This window comes from Oncorhynchus mykiss, chromosome 1, assembly GCF_057628025.1.
Source record: "Oncorhynchus mykiss isolate SJ-2025 chromosome 1, ASM5762802v1, whole genome shotgun sequence".
NCBI lineage: Eukaryota > Metazoa > Chordata > Actinopteri > Salmoniformes > Salmonidae > Oncorhynchus > Oncorhynchus mykiss.
In genome coordinates this window covers 35,508,365-35,531,873 of record NC_143022.1, presented here as the reverse complement: position 1 = coordinate 35,531,873, position 23,509 = coordinate 35,508,365, and the positions used below count along the sequence as shown (strand labels likewise).

Sequence of the window (23,509 nt, the reverse complement as noted above, 5' to 3'; positions counted from 1 at the left end):
CTATTAAAGCAACCCCACACATCGGTACTCCACAAAATCCTTTTAATCAGAAAAACACTTCTCCATATGATTGGTAACAGCACACACACTGTCGACAAACAGGTGACAATGTACAGGGCAGTCACCAGTGACAGGCATGGCACTGCATTGTGTGTAAAAAAACAGCTATATCATATACATTATATAAGACAACGCAAACACTTTACTAGAACCCTCTGTCATAAGGGCTACATAACATGTCACAAACAATCATACTGTGTCAATTTATCACAACTGATTTTACACCAACAGTCATGACTGTTTATGACATTGTTATGGCAGTGTTAAATAGCCCTTATAACAGAGGGTTTAAGTGAAGTTGAACCAGACCAATAACAGTGGTTATAGATGGTCATACAGTGAGGGGCATTATACATTTATGACAACGATAACTAAAGAAGCCTGAGGGGAAATGTGACTTTAATAATCCTCCAAACTTAGTGTAGTATGTTTGTGTAGTGTGGCACAGCATAGAATTCAGCAGATTCCAAAATAAAACAGGATGTTCCAGCCCTGTACTGCACAGGGCTATGAATATGTTGTGCTAATACAGGGACTAGATCAGAAATGTAGGAGGTTCTCGGACTAAAGTTGAGAAACACTGATCCCTAATTAAGCATCACCAAGGGACCTGCACACAGGACCGCTATTGGCAGATGCATGAAGATTTTCAGGCACACTCCTTGGATTACGATTGGCCACATTGCTGGTCTGCATATCAACTCAAAGAGCAGTTTGTGGTGGTAGCCCATAGAGTGGCCCCCGTGTTATAGCTCCCCTTCCAGTGCATAGCAGAATACACACACAGCTATTTTTATTTTACCTTTATTTAACTAGGCAAGTCAGTTAAGAACAAATTCTTATTTTCAATGACGGCCTAGGAACAGTGGGTTAACTGCCTGTTCAGGGGCAGAACGACAGATTTGTACCTTGCCAGCTCGGGGATTTGAACTTGTAACCTTCCGGTTACAAGTCCAACGCGTAGCCTAACCATTAGGCTACCCTGCCGCCCCTATACACAACAGGGCTTAAATCAATTCAGTTAGTTTCCGATTACATTTTATTTCACTTCCTAAATTGAACACTGAATTGACCCCAACACGCAGTTCGGCACATAATTGCATGCACGATAGTGTTTTTGTAACCTTGTTTGAACAAACACTTACTACTGTCTTCTATAAATCTTTTTTTTTTTTTATAACAAAGTTGCTCTGCAAACAAAAAGACAAGCCAAAGGAAATATCCTTTCCATTGTCCGAGAGGGTGGTGGAGGCAGAGCTGGAACAAGGTGTCCTGATTGTGTACTACTTAGTACAAAGTAATGCATTCACTAGTGTGTATAATAGGCCAGGAAATCAAATAAATTGTCCTTGGCATCAGAGTGAAAAACTCCATCTCAAATGTCACTCCATATAGTGCGCTACTTTTAAATTGGGATTTTAAATTCCATGACTGAGTTGAATTGGAATTGAGCCCAACCCAGCATGGGAAGTGGAAGGGTTAGAATTCATCGTGTCTTGCCAAGGCTTCTCCAAAGTCAGTAGCCTGGCTACCAACGAAGAGGTCATACTTCTCAACGATCTCTGCCTTAGTCAGTTTGCCATCCTACAAAGGGAGAATAAATAAATAAGTCTTTCAGTATTTGCTTAAATGCACACACACACAATGCAGGCAACTAGCTCAAACATCAACATGTGTGTGTACCTTGTCATTATCTGACTCGTAGACCAAGTGTTTGGCTTCTGCCTCTGCGTGGTCATAGTCTGAAGGCAGGATCCAGTCTTTGGTCTCCTCCTTGTCCATGCGGCCATCTTTGTTTGTGTCTCTGAACTCAGTAAACTGTTCTCTCTCTGTCCTCACCCACTCTGGCTCTGACGGATCCCCCTCTTGGTTATACATGTCACCTTGAGGATGGGAGAGAAGGGAAAGGAAGGGAGAGAGAGAAATGTTAATGAACCGCTCTCTGTTCTCACCCACTCGGGCTCTGCTGATGCTATAAATCGCACCTATGTCCTCCTCCAGGTGTAATAACGCCATGTAATAATTATAGCAGGCATTAAATAACCCATGTACTTCTCCAGATGTTATAACTTACCTATGTACTCCTCCAGGTCTATAAAGCCATCTCCGTTCTTATCAATGTCCTCCATGGTCTCCTACAGGAGGGTAATGGCACAAAGATGTTACTGCCGGGCTACCTTCAAACAACTTAAATGTTTTATTTATTGTCTATGACCTACCAGTACAACTATATCCTTCATATGGTCGTACTCCTCAGGATGGAGGAAAGCTGTAAACTCCTCTTTATTGGCCTTCAGGTCAGCATCCAGGTCAGACATTTTGAATCTCCTCTCATCACGTGAAATCATCTGTCTGTAGCTGAAGCCATCCTCTGGGTCTGGATCATCTAAAAGGTCACACACACACCAATTAGAAAAATCAGACCTTCCAATAAAAAGGGCACTGGTCAGGTGTCATAGATTACATTCTTATACTCCTTTCAGAGTGTCCCCCATACCCAGTATGTATCCATATGTAGCATTCTTGTACTCCTCCCAGGACACAAGTCCATCTCCATTATGGTCATGACCTTTCCACTGGCGGTCCACATCGTCATAGATCCACCTCTTCTGACTGTGTTTGATCCACTTTTTCATCTCCTCTACTGACACATACCCATCCTTGTCCTCATCTATATGCTCTACCAACATACTGTAGGGAGAGAGAGAGATGGCTTGTTAAACCATCTTTTCTATACAAATCCATTTCTCACTTCTATACAAATGTAGCTGCTAGAGTGTGTTACCCAAGTCTCTCCTTGCTCTCCTCTGGTGTGAGCTGATCGAAGGTCTTGGCCTCGTCCTGTCCTAGAAACGCCTCGTGGTCGTAATCAAAGTTCTCTGCATCTTCATGGTCGCGGTTGCTAAGCGGGTCGTCATGGTGGACGCGGTCCTTTTTCTCGATGGTGGGTTTACTAAAGGCATAGACCACGCACAGCGCAAAGCACATGACCAACGGCCGCAGCTCCATAATCTGACACACATACACACAGGAGCGAGAGCAGAGTTAACTAACTTGGTTTACTACACAACAATATCGTTTGTGACAGTGCGTTTAGTTGACAGGAATTCGTCATGACTTTCCTGAGTTTAACTAATTCGGGGTTTCCCCTACTCATCTGTGGGTTCACCGTTTTTGGCTAAAATAAACAGGGTAGCTAGCTAATTTGTGAGTGCTAGGACGTATTCATTACGGAAACCGTTTAAGAACCTAACAGAGTAAAACGAGAATTTCTATGGAACAAATTCAGGTACGTCACGCCACGTTTCGTTCCGTTCCGTTTGTTTCCGTTTAAGAAGCGTTTTGCAACAGAATCGGCGTAATGAATACACCCTTGGTACCGGTGCAGTTTGCAAGCTAACCAGACATCAGTTGTTGTACTAAATGCGAGATGTCATTTGCACTGCCTACTTCAGTGTGTGTGTAACGTTAATGTTACAATAACTAAACAGGGGGAAAAAACATAGATGAACTGTGCATTTACGTAAGCCTGAAATAGATACTTTACTCACCACCGGTCTTTCTGAAAAGTCTTTCGATTTTGAATATCTAGCTACTCCGGATACACACCCATCGTTTCCGGTCCTAAAAACTCAACCAGCCAACAGCGTTACATATGCGTTTGTGCCATGCCTCTTGTCCATTGGTCCACTTCAGGACAGCTTCGGCCTTGTGATTGGTCAATAACCGCCACGTCCTCAAGCTATGAGCAATGGAACGCGGTTTGGGTCTTTGCTGTCAAAAACGATACACGTCAAATAACACTATTTGACATGTCAAATAAGATTGTTGACCAATCAATCAGGACACGAATATGACTGCACGTCACATAATAATTTAACGCCTTCATACATGTTTTAAAATGTTGTTTTTTACGTAGATATTGTACATTGATTACACATTCACATTTCATGTCACAACAATTCATCAATACGTATGCTAATGACACTGGTAAAGTTGTTTCGCGCTCCTACGGTGCTGGTCATTTAAAAGAAAGCTAGCTAGTTCATGGATGCAAACAATGTTCTTCCCCAAAACATAGAAAACGACATCTGTTTCAGTAGCTATATAGTTAGCTAGCTAACTATATAGCTAGGTGTCATCATCTAAAATAACCCTAATTTATAAGATAGTTCTTATTTATTTAATGGTGGTCGCTAGCCACAATAAGAAATAGCTACAATCGTGTATTTTGTGGTTAGCCTTCAAAATAAACGTATGTCATTGACAGTGATGCAAATGAATACAAATAGTAGAATTATGCCATAATTGAATAGATCATGCTAAACGAGGTTAGAATGTTATAGAAAATAAACAAAGGACAATAATTTGCTAATTTGACAAAAATCTGTTTGAAATCACACTGGAGTATTATACTTTAGAATTGCATAGGGGGCATACGTATTTCACTGTACAGCCTTACCTATGGATTGTGGATCAATGACATGGGGTATCAGTCTACTCAGTGACACGCAGAGAACATTAGCGTCGAAGCTCTAATTGCGGGACTCTGAAACAACTGTGAATTGAGACACATTTTTTGTCAACCTATGTGTATTGAACACTATTCCAATGGAAAAACAATACTGGGTTGTTTTTTTTTGAGTCTAATAACTCAGAGGATATTGGGAAAAAATATATTGGGTTTTGAGTAGACTGATAGCCCATTTCATTGATCCCCAATCCTTAGGTAAAGCTGTACAGTGCAATATGAATGTCTACACTAGGCTGACTGGGGTTTGCTTCACGTGGCTAATGACGCTCGACCGGACCTGGTTATGGGTTGTGAAGCTAGCCACAATATGGATTAGGCATAATAGTGGAATTTGCGGTTTGCCTTCAAAATAAAGGTACCTCTTTGAAAGTGATGCTGAAGGTTACAATTGGCTGGAATCATGCCATATTTAGATTAGATAATGTTAAACAAGGTTGGAATGTGAAACAATGGAATGAAGTACCAGTCTACTCAGTGACACCGACAGAACACAACTGTGAAGAGTTTACGCAAATATTAGCATTGTAGATCTTATCGCGGGACTGTGACTGTGTGAAATCACCTTATAAGGTTAGCTTTGGGCAACAGGGTTAAGTAGCTGGCTATCTACTTCAATTTCAATAGTCGAACAAGTGGCAATACTTACTCACAAGGATTCCTAAATCATTCCTAAGAATAATGAAAATGACTGCAGTTTCTAGTGGTCATTGTTTTCAGGCTGATTGTATTGGTGCTTGGTACCCCAGAAGTTGCGGTCGAACAAATAATGCCTTATTACGTTTGCTTATTTGCAGACATTTTGTACAACTTTGACAGTTCTACTGATAGTAGTGGTGGCGCTTGCCTTGTACGTACAAATTCAGAACACAACATTCTATAATATAAGTGTTATTTTACGTGTCAAAGTAAAAGCTAATTTAACGCGTCAAATAGTGTTATTTGAAGTGTATATTTTGACACGCAAAGACCCAAACGCGTTCCACAATGAGCGTCACCTTCCCCATTCATGCAAATCAGCAGCACTTCAGGCAGTGAGCGATGAATTATCAAACACAACATTTATAGGTATTATGTATTTATTTTCACAACACAAACGTGAATTTGTTTTTTAAAACTGCACCACACAACCAAGTTTAATAGTAAGTCCTACATTAGTGCATCCCCTCTCAAACTGCATACCCATCTCATCATCAATCACTGACATTTTGACTGAGTGGGGATGTTCAGAAATTAAAGAAGCCCATTTCAGAGGTCACCATAATAAAAATATATACTGTAGGATAGAGATGTAAGCAATGCCAGGCTTCTCAATTCCAGGTTAATCAGGAAATATTAGTACTAGAATACGGTAATCAAGCACAACATGTCTAGGAAGACATATCCCTCATTCAAGGTTTGAACCCCATATTTATAGCAAAAATGGGGCATGCCTGTTTTGCATGTTATTTTGGCATTAATACGTGTCGTATATCAGTTTGCAAACAATGTAAAAAATAATATACATTAAGTTAATAAAGCCTCATACAAACATGGTATATTTTGTTTTCTTGAGTAAGGCAGCTCCAAAATGCAGCTGTTTCAGCCTAGCTCAGTGCTTTCTGTGATGGTGGGGAAAGCCAGCAGAAAATATGGAGCGTTGCGCCGTGATTGGCTCAGTGTTCTGTCACTCATGGTGACTTTACGTAACTGCAAAGTGTAAGAGGATACTTTGTTGCGGTTCAAACACTCTGATGACGTATCATGATGTCTGACGAGTATATACTTGCAGGGCAAGGGTGGAAAGAATGATTTTTAAATGAACCACCCTTGGCCGGAAATTCATCCCGAGATGATTGTATTTTCAGCCACCGGTAGCTTGTGGGTGCTTTATATGCGCTACAGTCAATTATGAGTGCATGTCTACTAATATCAAATACATAATAATTAATATACGCCTACTGTATGATAGCAAGGAAATTAATTAGCTAACTGACGTTAGCCTGCCAAAATGGAAAATGTTTTATTTTTACAATTTCCAAATGATAACCAAACAAAAACATATTTACTTTTTACGAGACGTGTTTGTGCCGTCATGTGCATTAGTTGCACAATTTCTAACTTATTTGCATTCGTTTTTACTTACACTTGTATGTTGACTTCGCCATTAAGGTTGTTTTTAAGTGTTCGCAGACTTTTGTTAGCGGATGTACAATCGTCGCAAATTGAATTATGGGGAGTTTCGGGGCCAGGAGTGAACATAATTGTACACTCGCAAAGCCGACTAAAAACGAGGGCTGAGGGGCTTGCGTTGCAAACTTCCCTTGCTTGGCTAATCATTTGGACCGCCCACCAAGATGGCAACGGGGATTCCCCCAAGGGCATAAGGCAATGGAAAGTGGACGAGGGTGAGTCTAAGTGTTTGGACCGCAGACAGTGAAAATGTTTGTCCTTTGGCTACTGCGGTAGAAGTGCACATCCAAGAAGGCTCAAGGTCATTGGCCACAGATAAAATCGTGTTATATGTGCAGTAGCTTTGATTGGACTGATCATGTCAACATCATACTTTCACAATCTTAATTAGCAATCATCACATGAATCAAGTCGACAATATACTGGCAAATTCCTTTTAATCCTTGTCATATGAAGAGAAATAAAGATAAATTATAGGTAAAACGTATCGGTACTCATCGACCATTGGACATAAACATTACACAACAAGTTGGAAATCTCAAATTCAACAATGAGTGGAACGAATCAGTGACAGTGGCTGTGTGGTGGTCCCATATCGGGGATTAAGGGTCTCACTTCCAAGTTTAAAATGATAAACATTCAACATTGGCCATGCTGTCAATTAAGCATGATTTGTGCTGCGCTCAAAACAACTGTTAACTCGGGAGGCCGCGGCACCACCTTCCTGTTCAAGTGAGCACAGCATGAACAATGTGAGTCCAAAAATGTATTGTATGCTGCTGCATAAATTGTAATATGCCAGGGAAATATGTATACTGTAGCTAAGAAAGTAATACTAAGTGTATGTTGTGTAGTAAAATGTTAGTAGGCCATGTGTCTCACCCTAATAATTTGGTCTATTTGCTCCTCTTCATTTTGCCTCTAAAATTACGTCCGTCCTAGCGCTCTCATTAATATCTTAATCGAAATTACGGATTGCCTCTTATCTGCATGTGTCACAAGGAGACCAAGGCGCAGCTTGATGAGAATTACATTCCTCTTTATTAAAGAACCACTTACACAAACTAATGTGCCACTATAAACACTGGCGCTGACACAGGCAACTAATACATAGACAATAACCCACAGATAAACCAAGGAATATGGCTACCTAAATATGGTTCCCAATCAGAGACAACGATAAACAGCTGCCTCTGATTGAGAACCAATCTAGGCAACCATAGACATATAAACCCCTAGACATACAAAACCCCTAGACAATACAACAACTAAACACACCACCCTTGTCACCCTGACCTAACCAAATAAGAAAACAAAGATAACTACGGTCAGGGTGTGACAGCATGTCGTCCCCTTATGCCATAGTTTGTACATCTCAGTTGTCATTAGAAACCACATTTGTTTAAGCAAATCAGTCATATAAGCTATGTTTTTTTAAAGGCAGTAAATGAAGCTGAATTAACTGTTTCACTGCCAGACAAGGTTCCGCTGATAGCCAGCTGGAGTAGTGGTAAGATGTCGGAACTGCAGTTGGGACAGCTTTATGTAGGCCCTAACAGTTTGTGGGCACCGTTATAGTGCAATTACTGTATTGTTTAGTGTTGTGTAGTGGCTTTGCTGGCATGTATTCCACTTTTCTTTTCGCCCCACCAAGATTGACATGCTAAAATCGGTACTGTAAATAAGACACACAAAAAAAAACTTTAAATACAAATAAGAGGAAAATGCTAATTCTTGTACCCCATTGTGTGTGCTCCCCCCTCCCCTGTTGTTTTGGAGGTCCTCTTTGTGTTCTGGATGAAGTAAGAGTCGTGTCTGGCTGGGAACGTTCAGTCACTCAGTGGCCGAAACTGTAATCTCCTGCAACAGAAACAGCAACAAACACCAGAAACAGCTGAATTTTAGCTTATTGATATGGCATAAAAAACTGAGCTGAATTAAAGCATCTCAATGTTTGTATTTGGCTACAAAAGGTAAAACTCTGTGCAGTACATTTGGCATTGAATGGAGTCACTAGAAGAAAAGGTCCAACCCTACCGCAGTTATCGATCGATCCAAGATAGAGAGCACAGCAGTGTGTGAGAGAGAGATTTTTTTTTTAACATTCAGAACAAGCAATTTCAGTGTCCGATATATACACTGAGTGTACAAAACATTATGGACGTCTGCTCTTTCCATGACAGACTGACCAGATGAATCCAGGTGAAAGCTATGATCCCTTAATGATATCACTTAAATCCACTTCAATCAGTGTAGATGAAGGGGAGACAGGTTAAATAAGGATTGTGACTATGTATAAGTGCCATTCAGAGGGTGAATAAGCAAGACAAAAGCAGGGTAGGGGTAGTATGTGCCAGGTGCACCGGTTTGTGTCAAGAACTGCAACGCTGTTGGGTTTTTCATGCTTAACAGTTTCCCATGTGTATCAAGAATGGTCCACCACCCAACATGACACAACTGTTGGAAGCATCGGAGTCAACATGGGCCAGCATCCCTGTGGAAGACTTTCGGCACCTTGTAGTCCATGCCCGGACAAATTAAGGCTGTTCTGGAGGGCGAAAGGCTGGTGTGCAACTCAATAGTAGGAAGGTCTTATTAATGTTTTGTACACTCTCTCTCTCTATATATAGTACCAGTAAAAGTTTGTACACATCCACTCATTCAAGGGTTTTTCTTAATTTGTATTATTTTCTACATTGTAGAATCATAGTGAAGACATCGATACTATGACATAACACATATGGAAACATGTAGTAACCAAATAAGTGTTAAACAAATCTAAATATTTTATATTTGAGATTCTTCAAAGTAGATACCATTTGCCTTAATGTCAGCTTTGCAGATAGTCACCTGGAATGCATTTCAATTAACAGGTGTGCCTTGTTAAGTTAATTTGTGGAATTTCTTTCCTTAATGCGTTTGAGCCAATCAGTTCAGTTGTGACAAGGTAGTGGTGGTATACAGAAGATAGCCCTATTTGGTAAAACACCAAGTCCATATTATGGCAAGAACAGCTCAAATAAGCAAAGAGACATTAGTCCATCATCACTTTAAGACATGAAAGTCAGTCGATCCTGAAAGTGTCAAGAACTTTGTGCAGTCGGAAAAACAATCTTGCTCTATGATGAAATTGGCTCTCATGAGGACCGCCACAGGAACGGAAGACCCAGAGTTATTTCTGCTGTAGAGGATAAGTTCATTAGAGTTAACTTCACCTCCGATTGCAGCCCACATAAATGCTTCACAGAGTTCAAGTAACAGACACATCAACATCAACTGTTTAGAGGAGACTGCCTGAATCAGGCCTTCTTGGTCAAATTGCTGCAAAGAAACCACTACAAAAAGACACCAATAAGAAGAAGAGACTTGCTTGGGCCAAGAAACACAAGAAATTGACATTTGTCACGGCTGTTGAAGGAAGTGGACCATGGTGTAGCGTGGTGTGCGTACATTTTCTTTTATTATAACAAATGAAGCCAACAAACGAGAAAACAACCGTGACGCTATGTGCCATAAACAAAAGTCAACTTCCCACAAAGACAGGTGGGAAAAGGGTTACCTAAGTATGGTTCTCAATCGGAGACAACGATAGACAGCAGTCCCTGATTGAGAAACCTACCCGGCCAAAACATAGAAATACAAATAATTGAACATAGAATACCCACCCCAAATCACACCCTGACCAAACCAAATAGAGACATAAAAAGGATCTCTAAGGTCATGGCGTAACAACATTAGACTGGTGGAAATCTGTCCTTTGGTCTGATGAATCCAAATGTGAGATTTTTGGTTCCAACCACTGTCTTTGTGAGACGCAGAGTAGCTGAACGGATAATCTCCGCATGTGTGGTTCCCACCATGAAGCATGGATGAGGAGGTGTGATGGTGTGGAGGTGCTTTGCTGGTGACAGTGTTGGTTAATTTATTAAGAATTCAAGGTATACTTAACCAGCATGGCTATCACAGCATTCTCCAGCTATATGCCATCCCATCTGGTTTGAGCTTAGAGGGACTATCATTTGTTTTTAACAGAACAATGACCCCAAAACTCACCTCCAGGCGGTGTAAGGGCTATTTGACCAAGGAGAGCGATGGGGTGCTGCATCAGATGACCTGTTCTCCACAATCATCCAACCTCAACCCAATTGAGATGTTTTGGGATGAGTTGGACTGCAGAGTGAAGGAAAAGCAACCAACAAAACCAGAGTTGAATGTCTCAGACTGGCCAATTAAAATAAAATATTAAGATGGGCAAAAGAACACAGACACTGGACAGAGGAACTCTGCCTAGAAGGCCAACATCCCGGAGTTGCCTCTTCACTGTTGACGTTGAGACTGGTGTTTTGCGGGTACTATTTAGTGAAGCTGCCAGTTGAGGACTTGTGAGGCGTCTGTTTCTTAAACTAGACACTAATGTACTTGTCCTCTTGCTCAGTTGTGCACCGGGGCCTCCCACTCTTTCTATTCCGGTTAGGACATTTCTAAGTGACCCCAAACTTTTGAATGGTAGTGTATATTTTTTAAACTATATCTTCCCGCTGTCTCTGAATTATTAGCTAACAACCCAGCATTCACAAGGATGCAACAAACATCCTTGTTTCTTGTTATAACAATGTTTGTGTGACATTTCCCCATGCATGCAGTGAAAATGTCTGCAGACAGAAAAGGTTTCTTCACAGAAAACTCTTCTTGAAATGTATGAAAATGCATTAAAAAAGGTGGAAATGTACCATAATAGTTTTATCAGACAAAAACGTTGTACAGAGTACATTATACAGTAAGTTTCTCCAGTTTACAGAGTGGATCCTCCAAGACATCAGAGAGCATCTTCTCCCCTGAGTCTCCTGGTTTATTCATTTGTAGATCTAGCTCTTTCAGGTGTGAGGGGTTTGACCTCAGAGCTGAAGCCAAAGAGGCACAGCCTTCCCATGTGACCCAACAATATAACAGCCTGCAGAGAGAGAAACACCTGTCATTCTGTCAGTTCTGGACACACTGAAAAACAATTTCTGATTGCTTTCCTGAACAGCACATTATTTGCCTGATGGGTGGCAACAACTTAGGTATAAACATGCCATTTTTGATTACTACATTTAGTTTATCATTTGTTTTCATGCAACTTCATGGTCTCCAAGAAAGATGGCCTTACCCCAGTTTTTCCACTTTACAGTGTGTATTCCCCAGTCCAGCAGAGAGCAGCTTCACTCCTGAATCCTGTAGGTTATTGTGACTCAGGTGCAGCTCTCTCAGACTAGAGGAGTTTGAGCTGAGAGCTGAGGCCAGAGACCCACAGCATTTCTCAGTGAGGTTACAGCATTTCAGCCTGGGAATAAATATGAAGGTAATATTTATAGATTGCACAGTCACAATGTTAATGTCCATCAGCAAGCTGCCTGCACACTGCCTGCAAGCCTCCAGGTGGATCAGTTCTAGCGCCCCTATTCTGACATTATGGAATATGCTGTAATACTTACGAAAGTCTTTCCAGTTTACAGAGTGGATCCTCCAGGACAGCAGAGAGCATCTTCACACCTGAGTCTCCTGGTTGGTTGTTGGTCAGGTCCAGCTCTCTCAGATGTGAGGGGTTTGACCTCAGAGCTGAAGCCAGAGAAGCACAGCTCTCCTCTGTGACTCCACAGCCTACCATCCTGCAGACAGAGTGGTTTGTTTGTATAATATGCATTTTCATAGGACATGATGACATTATTTATGTTCAAACATAACTACCCAATTTAGTTTCCCTTTATCCTTTGTGAACATTAATGAAATAAACAAAGAACATGTATTTTAATTACACATCACCTCAGTGTTTCCAGTTGACATTGTGGTTCCTTCAGTGCAGCAGAGAGATGGTTAATTCCTGAGTCTCTTAACTTATTTCCACCTAGGTCAAGCTCTCTCAGGTGTGAGGGGTTTGTCATCAGAGCTGAAGCCAGATAATAACATCCTTCCTCTGTGGTTTTAGAGTTATACAGCCTGCAGAGGGATTCAACATAATTGAATGTCCTACTGTCATCGGCATTGTAGTACACTTCATTACTCATTGAGAAGTAACTTCGAGTTTCTAAGAGCAACTGGAGAGCTGTACTTCCTCATTCTCCCTTAGGTTTCTGATCTCAGAATTAAATGCCCATGCCCAGATATCCTCAACAAAATCAGATCACAAATCACAATCATTTGACCTAAATCCTGAAATTACAGACCGTTCTTGAGATGCTCTAGTACTCACTTCAGTTTTTGCAATTTACACTGTGGATTTTCCAGGACAGCAGAGAGCAGCTTCACTCCTGAGTCTCCTGGTTGGTTGTTGTTCAGGTCGAGTTCTCTCAGGTGTGAGGGGTTTGACCTCAGAGCTGAAGCCAGAGAAGTACAACCCTCCTCTGTGACTCCACAACCAGAAAGGCTACAGAGGGAGAGAGTATTACATTTACATTTTAGCCAGTTAGCAGACAATCTTATCCAGAGCGACTTAAGAGTTAGATTATAACTATCCTCATGTAAACAGCTATTAGAGATCCACATATTGCTTAGTGAATGACAGATGAATGACCCAATCTTCTTTCCAAGAAGACAGCCAACTTCATTTGATCACCTTATTACAGGATAACTTTCCTCAATGCAGGAAATGTAAAACTTGTAATATATTTGAGTTTTTAAAAAGCTTCAGAAGTATATAATTTCAATTTTCCCATAAAAAAAATGTCCATGAATTATAATCCACATAATAATTCAAATTTCCTGTTGCTGCAGGATTCTTTTCCTGCTGTAGCAAACTGGCTCGAATTAGGATCCGACATCTGTATGAAACTAACCTCAGTATGTCCAGTTTACAGTGTGGATCCTCCAGTACAGTAGAGAGCAGCTTTAGCCCAGAGTCTCCAAGGATATTCCTGCTCAGATCCAGCTCTCTCAGGTGGGAGGAGTTTGACCTTAGAGCTGAAGCCAGAGAAGCACAGCCAATCTTTGTGGTACCACAGCTCTTCAGCCTGCAATGGGGAAAATACTCCGCTCTATACACAACTGGACATTTAAAATAGTTGAATCATTTCACATTTCCAAAAACTAAAGTAATTATATATTCCCACTCTGAGAGATGCCCTTACCTCAGTGTCTTCAATTTACAACCTGGATTCTTCAATCCATCAGAGAGCAGCTTCACTCCTGAATCCTGCAGTTTATTGTCACTCAGGTCCAGCTCTCTCAGTGAAGAAGAGTTCGATCTGAGAGCTGAAGCTAAAGACTTACAGCATCTTTCAGTCAAGTTACAATCTTTCAGGCTGGAATAAATAATAAAACACATTTGGTCCACAAACAGGGTAAAGACTACAAAGACCATGAGGAAATTATGAAAATGTGTCCATAAATACTCACATTGCTGTTCTGGTGGCTTTGACCACTGGTAGCAGCCTAAGAAGACCCTCCTCTGATCTGAAATACTTTCTCAGTTCGAAAACATCCTGCTTCTCCACTGAAGTCAGCAAAACAAAGACCAGAGCAGACCACTGTGCAGGTGACAGTTCAGCTTTTGAGAGACTTCCTGAGCTCAGATAGCTTTGGATCTCCTCCACTAGAGAAATGTCATTCAGTTCATTCAGACAGTGGAACAGGTTGATGCACCTCTCTGGAGAGGGATTCTTCTTGATCTTCATCTTTATGTACTTGGCTGTTTCCTCACTGCTTTGGGACTTGCTTTCTGTCTGTGACAGTAAGCCTTGTAAGAGAGTTTGATTGGACTCCAGTGATAGGCCCAGAAGGAAACGGAGGAACAGGTCCAGGTGTCCATTCATACTTTGTAAGGCCTTGTCCACTGCACTTTTGTGTAGAAACAATGCAGGTGTTTCTCCTGACATTGTCTTAATATTTACACCTTGAGAGAGAAGATTTACATTGCTGTTTTTGAATGTGAGAAACACATACAGAGCAGCTAAAAACTCCTGAATGCTTAGATGTACAAAGCAGAATAACTTCTCCTGGCACAGCCCTTTCTCCTCTCTAAAGATCTGTGTGCACACTCCTGAGTACACGGATGCTTCTGTGACATCAATGCCACATTCTCTTAGGTCTTCCTCGTAGAAGATCAGATTACCTTTTTCCAGCTGTTGATAAGCCAGTTTCCCCAGTTTCATTATCATTACTGTATTCCAGTGGTGATCAATGTAATCTTCTCCAAGATACTTTTTACTACTCTGCTTGGTCTGAAAGATCAGGAAGTGTGTGCACATTTGAGTCAGAGTCTTCGGGATCTCTCCACTCTCTGCTTCACCCAACATTCTCTCTAGAACAGTGGCTGAAACCCAACAGAAAACTGGTATGTGGCACATGATGTAGAGACTCTTTGAGGATTTAATGTGTGAGATGATTCTGCTGGCCAGGTTCTCATCACTGAATCTCTTCCTGAAGTACTCCTCCTTCTGTGGGTCATTGAACCCTCGTACCTCTGTCACCTGGTCAACACACTCAGGAGGGATCTGATTGGCTGCTGCAGGTCGGGAGGTTGTCCAGAGAAGCGCAGAGGGTAACAGATTCCCTTTAATAAGGTTTGTCAGCAGCACATCAACTGAGGTTGACTCTGAGACATCAAAACAGGTCTTATTGTTCTGGAAGTCAAGAGGGAGTCGACACTCATCCAGACCATCAAATACAAACAGGACTTTGCACTCATCATAGTTAATCATTTTGGATTCTTTCATTTCCATGAAAAAATATTGTAAAAGTTCCATCAAACTGCATCTCTTCGTCCTCATCAAATTCAGCTCACGAAAAGGAAGTGGAAATATGAACTGAATATCCTTATTGGCTTTTCCTTCGGCCCAGTCCAGAATAAACTTCTGCACAGAAATGGTCTTTCCAATGCCAGCGACTCCCTTTGTCAACGCAGCTTTTATACGCCTGTCTTGTCCAGGTAAGGGTTTAAAGATGTCATTACATTTGATTGGTGTATCTTGTGTTGCTGGTCTCTTGGATGCTGCCTCAATCTGTCTTATCTCATGGTCATTATTGACCTTTCCACTTCCACCTTCAGTGATGAAAATCTCTGTGTAGATGTCATTGAGAAGTGTAGGGTTTCCTTGCTGTGCTAGTCCCTCAAAAACACACTGAAATCTCTTCTTCAGAGTTGATTTGAGCTTCTCTTGGATTTCTGCCTCAGCACTGACATTTTGGTGCCTGGGAAAATTACATAAAATGTTTAAACATTTTGTATCAAATGAGGAACAAATGGAAACTGAATCAACAGTTATGAAGACCTGAGACAATGTGGTCTCCAAGTGATATGAAGTCGTAGAAACAGCAGACACTCACATTTTCTGATCTACGGGAAAGACATTCGCTCCTTCATATGGCTCCATGGACACAGTGCAGGAAGGAGGACAGTCCTGTCTCTGCTGAGGGAGTGGAGGGACCCTGTCAAAACAAACTTTTACATCTTTACAAAGAACAAGAAGTCCTGGGTGCGTGTTTGAGTTTTGTTTTAAAGAAACCATGAACTCTAAATATTGTAATAACATTTTATTTGACATAAGTGGTTCATTACTGAACCTCTTTGGCAGGTCCATAGACTTGTCACTCTTCATAGACAAACAGCTGGGTACAGGAGACACTGGTCTCTCTTGTTGGATCCTGACAAAAAACAAGGAAATTATATTTAGTTGGGCTAAGGAAGAAATAGTCAAAATTGTTGTTGAGGAGTAATTATAATGTACAGTACCAGTCAAAAGTTTTGACACACCAAGAGTACTCGTTCCAGGGTTTTTCTTTATTTTTACTATTTTCTACATTGTAGAATAATACTGAATACCTCAAAACTATGAAATAACACATATGGAATCATGTAGTAAAAAAACCAGTGTTAAACAAATCGAAATATATTTTATATTTGAGATTTTTCAAAGTAATGACCCTTTGCCTTGACAGCTTTGCACACTCTTGGCATTCTCTCAACCAGGTTCATGAGGTAGTCAGTCACCTGGAATACATTTCAATTAACAGGTGTGCCTTATTAAAAGTTAATTTGCGGAATTTATTTACTTCTTAAAAGGATAGGCCCCTTTAAAAAAATGTTTTAACCTAAAATGACACCCAAATCTAACGGCCTGTAGCTAAGGCCCTGAAGCAAGGATATGCATTTTATTGGTACGATTTGAAAGGAAACACTTTGAAGTTTGTAGAAATGTGAAGGAATGTAGGTGAATATAACACATTAGATCTGGTAAAAGATAATACGAAGAAAAAACCAACCGTTCTGTTAGCATCATCTCTTGAAATGCAAGAGAAAGGCCATAATGTATTATTCCAGCCCAGGTGCAATTTAAAATTTGGCCACTAGACGGCAACAGTGTATGTGAAAGTCTTAGACTGATCCAATGAACAATTGCATTTCTGTTCAAAATGTTGTATCAAGACTGCCCAAATGTGCTTAATTAGTTTATAAATAACTTTTCATGTTCAAAATTGTGCACTCTCCTCAAACAATAGCATGGTATTATTTCACTGTCATAGCTACTGTTAATTGGACAGTGCAGTTAGATTAACAAGAATTTAAGCTTTCTGCCGTTATCAGATATGTCTATGTCCTGGGAAATGTTCTTGTTACTTACAACCTCATGCTGATCGCATTAGCCTAAGTTAGTTCAAACGTCTCACAGGGGACCCACCAACCCTGAAGTTTAATGCATTTGAGCCAATCAGTTGTTGTGACAAGGTAGGGGTGGCATATTGAAGATAGCCCTATTTGGTAAAAGACCAAGTCCATATTATGACAAGAACAGCTCAAATAAGCAAAGAGAAACGACAGTCCGTCATTACTTTAAGACATGAATGTCAGTCAATCCTGAAAAGTTCAAGAACTTCAAAAGTTTAGTCGCAAAAACCATAAAGCGCTATGATGAAACTGGCTCTCATGAGGACCGCCACAGGAAAGGAAGACCCAGAGTTACTTCTGCTGCAGAGGACAAGTTCATTAGAGTTAACTGCACCTAAGATTGCAGCCCAAATAAATGCTTCAGAGTTCAAGTAACAAACACATCTCAAAATCAACTGTTCAGAGGAGAGTGCATGAATCAGGCGTTCATGGTGGAATTTCTGCAAAGAAACCACTACTAAAGGACAACAATAACAAGAAGTGACTTGCTTGGGCCAAGAAACACCAGCAATGTGTGGTGCCCACCATGAAGCATGGAGGAAGTGTGATGATGTGGGGGTGCTTTGCTGGTGACACTGTCTGTGATTTCTTTAGAATTTAAGGCACACTTTCCTGACCCCTCCTGTCTCAGCCTCCAGTATTTATGCTGCAGTAGTTTATGTGTGGGGGGGCTAGGGTCAGTCTGTTATATCTGGAGTATTTCTCCTGTCTTATCCGGTGTCCTGTGTGAATCTAAGTATGCTCGCTCTAATTATTTCTCTCTTTCTTTCTTTATCTCTCTCGGAGGACCTGTGCCCTAGGACCATGCCTCAGGACTACCTGGCATGATGACTCCTTGTTGTCCCCAGTCCATCTGGCCGTTCTGCTGCTCCAATTTCAACTGTTCTGCCTGCGGCTATGGAACCCTGACCTGTTCACTGTGATTACTACTATTTGACCATGCTGGTCATTTATGAACATTTGAACATCTTGGCCATGTTCTGTTATAATCTCCACATGGCACAGCCAGAAGAGGACTGGCCACCCCTCATAGCCTGGTTCCTTTCTATGTTTCTTCCTACGTTTTGGCCTTTCTAGGGAGTTTTTCCTAGCCACTGTGCTTCTACACCTGCATTGCTTGCTGTTTGGGGTTTTGGGCTGGGTTTCTGTACAGCACTTTGATATATCAGCTGATGTAAGAAGGGCTATATAAATGCATTTGATTTGATTAGATTTTTCAACATTACAAAGACCCAAAACACAACTCCAGGTTGTGGAGAGGAGAGATGGAGTGCTGCATCAGATGACCTGGCCTCCACAATCACCCGACCTCAACCCAGTTGAGATGGTTTGGGATAAGTTGGATCGCAGAGTTAGGGAAAAGCAACCAACAAGTGCTCAGCATATGTGGGAACTCCTTCAAGACTGTTGGAAAAACATTCCTCATTAAGCTGGTTGAGAGAATGCCAAGAGTGTGCAAAGCTGTCATCAAGGCAATGGGTGGCTACTTTTTAAGAATCTAAAGTCTAAAATATATTTTGATTTGTTGAACACTTTTTGTTACTACGTGATTACATATGTGTTATTTCATAGTTTTGATGTCTTCACTATTATTCTACAAAAATAGTAAAAATAAAGAAAAACCCTTGAATGTGTAGGTGTGTCCAAATGTTTTACTGGTACTATATGTGTGTGGTTAAAACAATAATTCTTATAACCCTTGTTCACTGGAAAAGTTGATTGGTGGTCCCATAGACTGGTCACTCTTCATAGACACACAGCTGGTTACAGGAGACACTGGTCTCTCCTGATGGACCCTGTCAAAAACCATGGAGATTAGTTTTAGTCTGAATGGGGAAGGGTGAGGGTGCTCAGATATCTGTATGGCAATCATTCTTAAATGGAAGAACTTTGGAACTACTAAGACTCTTCCTAGAACTGCCCACCCAGCCAAACTGAGCAATCGGGGTTATTCTGTGGAAATGGGAGAACCTTCCAGAAGGACAACCATCTCTGCAGCACACCACCAATCAGACCATTATGGTAGAGTGGCCAGACGGAAGCCACTCCTCAGTTAAAGGCACATGACAGCCCACTTGGAGTTTGCCAAAAGGCACCTAAAGTACTCTCAGACCATGAGAAACAAGATTCTCTGGTCTGATGAAACCAAGACTGAACTCTTTGGCCTGAATGCCAGGCGTCACGTCTGGAGGAAACCTAGCACCATCCCAACGGTGAGGCATGGTGGTGGCAGGATTGAGGAAAAGATGAACAGAGCAAAGTACAGAGAGATCCTTGATGAAAACCTGTTCCAGAGCGCTCAGGACCTCCGACTCTGGCAAAGGTTCACATTCCAACAGGACAACGACCCTAAGCACACAGCCAAGACAACGCAGGAGCGGCATTGGGACAAGTGTCTGAATGTCCTTGCATGGCCCAGCCAGAGCCCGGACTTGAACCTGATCTAACAGCTCTGGAGAGACCTGAACATAGCTGTGCAACTACGCTCCCCATCCAACCTGGACTCCCAAGTGGCACATCGGTCTAAGGCACTGCATCTCAGCGCTAGAGGCATCACTACAGACCCTGGTTTGATTCCAGGCTGTATCACTGCTGGCCGTGATTGGGAGTTCCATAGGGCAACGCACAATTGGCCCAGCGTCGTTAGGGTTTGGCCAGGTTAAGCAGTCATTGTAAATCAGAATTTGTTTTTGACTGACTTGCCTAGTTAAATAAAGGTTAAATAAAAGAAACAAAAAACCTGACAGAGCTTGAGAGGATCTGCAGAGAAGAATGGGAGAAACTCCCCAAATACAGGTGTGCCAACCTTGTAGCATCATTCCCAAGAAGACTTGTGGCTGTAATCGCTGCCAAAGGTGCTTCAACAAAGTACTGAGTAAAGGGTCTGAATACTTATGGAAATGTAATATTTCAGTGTTTTTGTTATACATTTGCAAAAATGAATAAACTTTTTTGCTTTGTCATTATGGGGTGTTGTGTGTAGATTGATGAGGGGGGTGAAAATAATTGAATTAATTTTAGAAATAAGGCTGTAATGTAACAAAATGTGGAAAAAGTCAAGGGGTCTGAATACTTTCCAAATGCACCGTATATTTGTGGTTAAAACGATAAGTCTCATTACCCCTGTTCACTGGAAAAGTTGATTGGTGGTCCCATAGACTGGTCACTCTTCATAGACACACAGCTGGTTACAGGAGATGCTGGTCTCTCCTGATGGACCCTGACAAAAACCATGGAAATTATTGTTAGTCTGACTAGGGAAGAAATTGTTTTTGACGGCGCTCAGATATCCGTATCAGGATTATGTAGGTGTGTGGTAAAACTAAGTCTTATTACCACTGTTCACTGGACAATGGTTCTTTACTGAAGTTATACGGAGGATCGATTGACATGTCACTCTTCATGGACACACAGCTGGGTACAGGAGACACTGGTCTCTCCTGCTCCTCTTTCTCGCCTGAGAGAATATTTTTCGAAAAACTGTCCCCCTCCTCTCTCTCTGCAGAGAGACTCATTTTAGAGGTTGTAATTCCCTTCTCACGGGAAGACAAATACTACTGTCCTCTGACCTAGATCAGCCCTGTGAACACACACACACACCTCCACCCATACAGAGAGGAAGAGAGAGAGTATCAATCATACACAATGCTGTCAAATAGCTACTACACACACTACCAAATTTAAGTGGCTGATTTCTGTAACATGTGTTGGCTATCCAGGAAGTGTATCACTTTCGACTGTTACGCATTTGCCAACTATAGTCAACTGGACTACTTTAACTTGTTAGCAACTTTGCTAGCATGTATACCTAGCTGGCACATGTACAAGCCATAGCAGTGACAAAGATTAGTAGAATTTAAATGAATGAGGTGGTCCTTTCTGCAAACAGTGTATTTTTTATGAATTTAGCTGGCTAGATTACACAGTTCGCAAACAGGATCAATAATTGAATAGACATTAAATATGCTACTCCTTTAATCTCCCCTTTTCCTCATCTCTGCTCTACTCTTCTCTTTCAATAACTTTCTATTTTCTTGTAGCAAGAAACAAAAACAGTCTGTAATGCTTACCACTGAGATGGGTTGCTCGGTTTGAGAATGCTGCTGTAGGCTGTAGCTTCTTTGTTTGACTGCTTAAAGGGCAGAATGTAGGGAGGGCAAGCCAGGGCAGGCACAGTATTTGACTTCCGCCTTATGGGAATTTGGTAGCTAGATGAGCTACATTTGCTTGGTAGGTTGTTGCTATGCCTCTTTCCTCTCTCTGTGATCTTTATGGGTGCTTTTACGCTGTGTGGTGCATGGAAACAGAGTAATCTTCTGAGCCACTATCTTCAGACTGACATAGGGTAAAGGGCAATGTGCATCACCAAAGTTGTCCGAAGTGATTTAATAAAATAACAGGAAGTAATTTACACCAGCTGTCTGCATATGAAACCTTGTGAAACAGCCTGTTTTAAAACCTGGGAAAAAAATGTATTAAAGGTGGATAAACAAGTGACTCGGTGTGGCGTACAAACAAACAAAGCCTCCACTGTGATCCAACAGTTGTACATTTGATGAGAAAGAAAATATCTTTGCTGATAAATGTAGGTACTTTACGCCCACTGTAACAGTGTTCCTCTCCACCAGAGAGCACTGTTGTTTAATGAATGGTGAGGTTTGTCACCTGCTCCTCCTCTCTTCCAAATCATACTGCCAATATACCTTTTACTTCCCCTACGTTTGTCTTTTTCAATATAGCTTTTTACTTATCTCTATGGTTCTATTTTTATATTGATCTATTTCTCTCCTTCTCTCTCTCTTTCTCTCTCTCTATTTTTCCAACTCTCTCTGTCTCTGTGCATCATCTCCACAATGCTGGACTTCAATGGGGTTGGAATGGATGTTACCATAGCAATCGCTCATTTAGGTGGGATACCATCGGATACCATACTGTAACCAAAGACATATAAATGTAGGGTCTGGGAGGGTGGGGGGTTGAGGTTGGGGTTTCTGGGAAGGGTTTAGGGGTGTTAGGGGTCTCGTTATCAGTGGTTAATTGCCACATTATCAGGAACAGGGTGAATCTGTGGTGGATCAAACTGTATTACAGTGATAGCAACACCTCCTGGCACACGCCTGGGGGCAGTGGGAGGGGAGCCTGGCATCAGGTGTATGTGTGTCTTATTACATTTGGGTTGGTTGCATGATGTTTGTTTTATTGATCCAGTCTGCATTCCCACCAAGATTCCCACACAGATGAATCTCTTTCTTTCTTTCTCTCTCTCTCTCTCTCTCTCATGCTCTTTCTCTCTCTCTCTCTTCGCAGTCACATGTGTGTGTTTAGTTGCTGTTTACTAGATTGTCTCTAAATATACAGCCTATGCATGCCTCTGACACGCACATATTGCCCTGAGAGATCTCTCCACGTGCTGCTCCTGTCACAAGAACATATAATAACACAATTGTACATTGTTTAAAAAATATTTATCCTCCATGAACAATATTACATTTACAGTAGACTTTAATAAGACCAGAATGGCTTTCCAGTGATCTGTGCAATTTTACACATTTTGCCATTGGACGGAGAGAAAATGTAGTAATTTTATAACACATTTCATGCTAATCTACTCATTTTGCCATGGGGCAGAGAGTCATTTTTGCAGTTTTAAAGCTAATTTCCTGCAATTCTGCAAATCTTCCCATGGGGTAGAGATTTATCAGCCGGGCTAGACAATCTGGACCCTCTCTGTCTAAAATTACCTGCTGAAATTGTTGCAACCCCTATTACTAGCCTGTTTCTCTTTCGTATCGTCTGAGATTCCCAAAGATAAGAAAGCTGCCGCGATCATCCCTCTCTTCAAAGAAGGAGATACTCTAGACCCAAACTGCTACAGACCTATATCTATCCTACCCTGCCTTTCGAAGGTCTTCGAAAGCCAAGTTAACAAACAGATTACCGACCATTTAGAATCCCACCGTACCTTCTCCACTATGCAATCTGGTTTCAGAGCTGGTCATGGGTCCACCTCAGCCACGGTCAAGGTCCTAAATGATATCATAACCGCCATCGATAAAAGACATTACTGTGTAGCCATATTCATCGACCTGGCCAAGGCTTTCAACTCT

The 23,509-nt window shown here is 41.4% G+C and overlaps 2 protein-coding genes across 10 annotated transcripts; both read right to left on the bottom strand.

Moving 5' to 3' along the window:
- Nucleotides 1–25: 25 nt before the first annotated feature.
- Nucleotides 26–3,667, bottom strand: calub (calumenin b). The gene is made up of 7 exons (XM_021599564.3): nucleotides 3,612–3,667; nucleotides 2,846–3,072; nucleotides 2,558–2,751; nucleotides 2,280–2,446; nucleotides 2,135–2,195; nucleotides 1,744–1,943; nucleotides 26–1,644 (listed from the first exon to the last, which is right to left on the bottom strand). The coding sequence occupies exons 2-7, from the start codon at nucleotides 3,067–3,069 to the stop codon at nucleotides 1,540–1,542; spliced, it is 951 nt and encodes a 316-aa protein (XP_021455239.3). The 5' UTR covers nucleotides 3,070–3,072; nucleotides 3,612–3,667; the 3' UTR covers nucleotides 26–1,539.
- A 6,529-nt stretch (nucleotides 3,668–10,196) lies between these two features.
- Nucleotides 10,197–21,956, bottom strand: LOC110521655 (protein NLRC3). Of its 9 annotated transcripts, none has more exons than XM_090229576.1 (14): nucleotides 21,473–21,692; nucleotides 20,739–21,002; nucleotides 20,524–20,622; nucleotides 19,100–19,198; nucleotides 16,301–16,381; nucleotides 16,064–16,165; nucleotides 14,135–15,928; nucleotides 13,867–14,040; nucleotides 13,576–13,749; nucleotides 12,993–13,166; nucleotides 12,566–12,739; nucleotides 12,238–12,411; nucleotides 11,913–12,086; nucleotides 10,197–11,714 (listed from the first exon to the last, which is right to left on the bottom strand). In XM_090229576.1, the coding sequence occupies exons 2-14, from the start codon at nucleotides 20,915–20,917 to the stop codon at nucleotides 11,534–11,536; spliced, it is 3,579 nt and encodes a 1,192-aa protein (XP_090085702.1). In that variant the 5' UTR covers nucleotides 20,918–21,002; nucleotides 21,473–21,692; the 3' UTR covers nucleotides 10,197–11,533. The 9 variants fall into 9 exon arrangements, with proteins under 9 accessions (XP_090085702.1, XP_090085697.1, XP_090085717.1 ...); XM_090229571.1 differs by having other exon boundaries at nucleotides 20,739–20,982; nucleotides 21,473–21,545; XM_090229591.1 differs by lacking the exon at nucleotides 20,739–21,002 and having other exon boundaries at nucleotides 21,473–21,956.
- Between the last annotated feature and the right edge of the window lie 1,553 nt (nucleotides 21,957–23,509).

Coding starts and splice junctions, on each gene's coding strand:
- LOC110521655 (XM_090229566.1), bottom strand. CDS start 20,917: ATGAGTCTCTCTGCAGAGAGAGAGGAGGGGGACAGTTTTTCGAAAAAT. Junction 14,041..14,134: donor AAAGCCACCAGAACAGCAAT/GTGAGTATTTAT, acceptor TATTTATTCCAG/CCTGAAAGATTGTAACTTGA. Junction 13,750..13,866: donor TGTAAATTGAAGACACTGAG/GTAAGGGCATCT, acceptor TCCCCATTGCAG/GCTGAAGAGCTGTGGTACCA.
- calub (XM_021599564.3), bottom strand. CDS start 3,069: ATGGAGCTGCGGCCGTTGGTCATGTGCTTTGCGCTGTGCGTGGTCTAT. Junction 2,752..2,845: donor GAGAGCAAGGAGAGACTTGG/GTAACACACTCT, acceptor CTCTCCCTACAG/TATGTTGGTAGAGCATATAG. Junction 1,944..2,134: donor AGACCTGGAGGAGTACATAG/GTAAGTTATAAC, acceptor CCCATCCTCAAG/GTGACATGTATAACCAAGAG.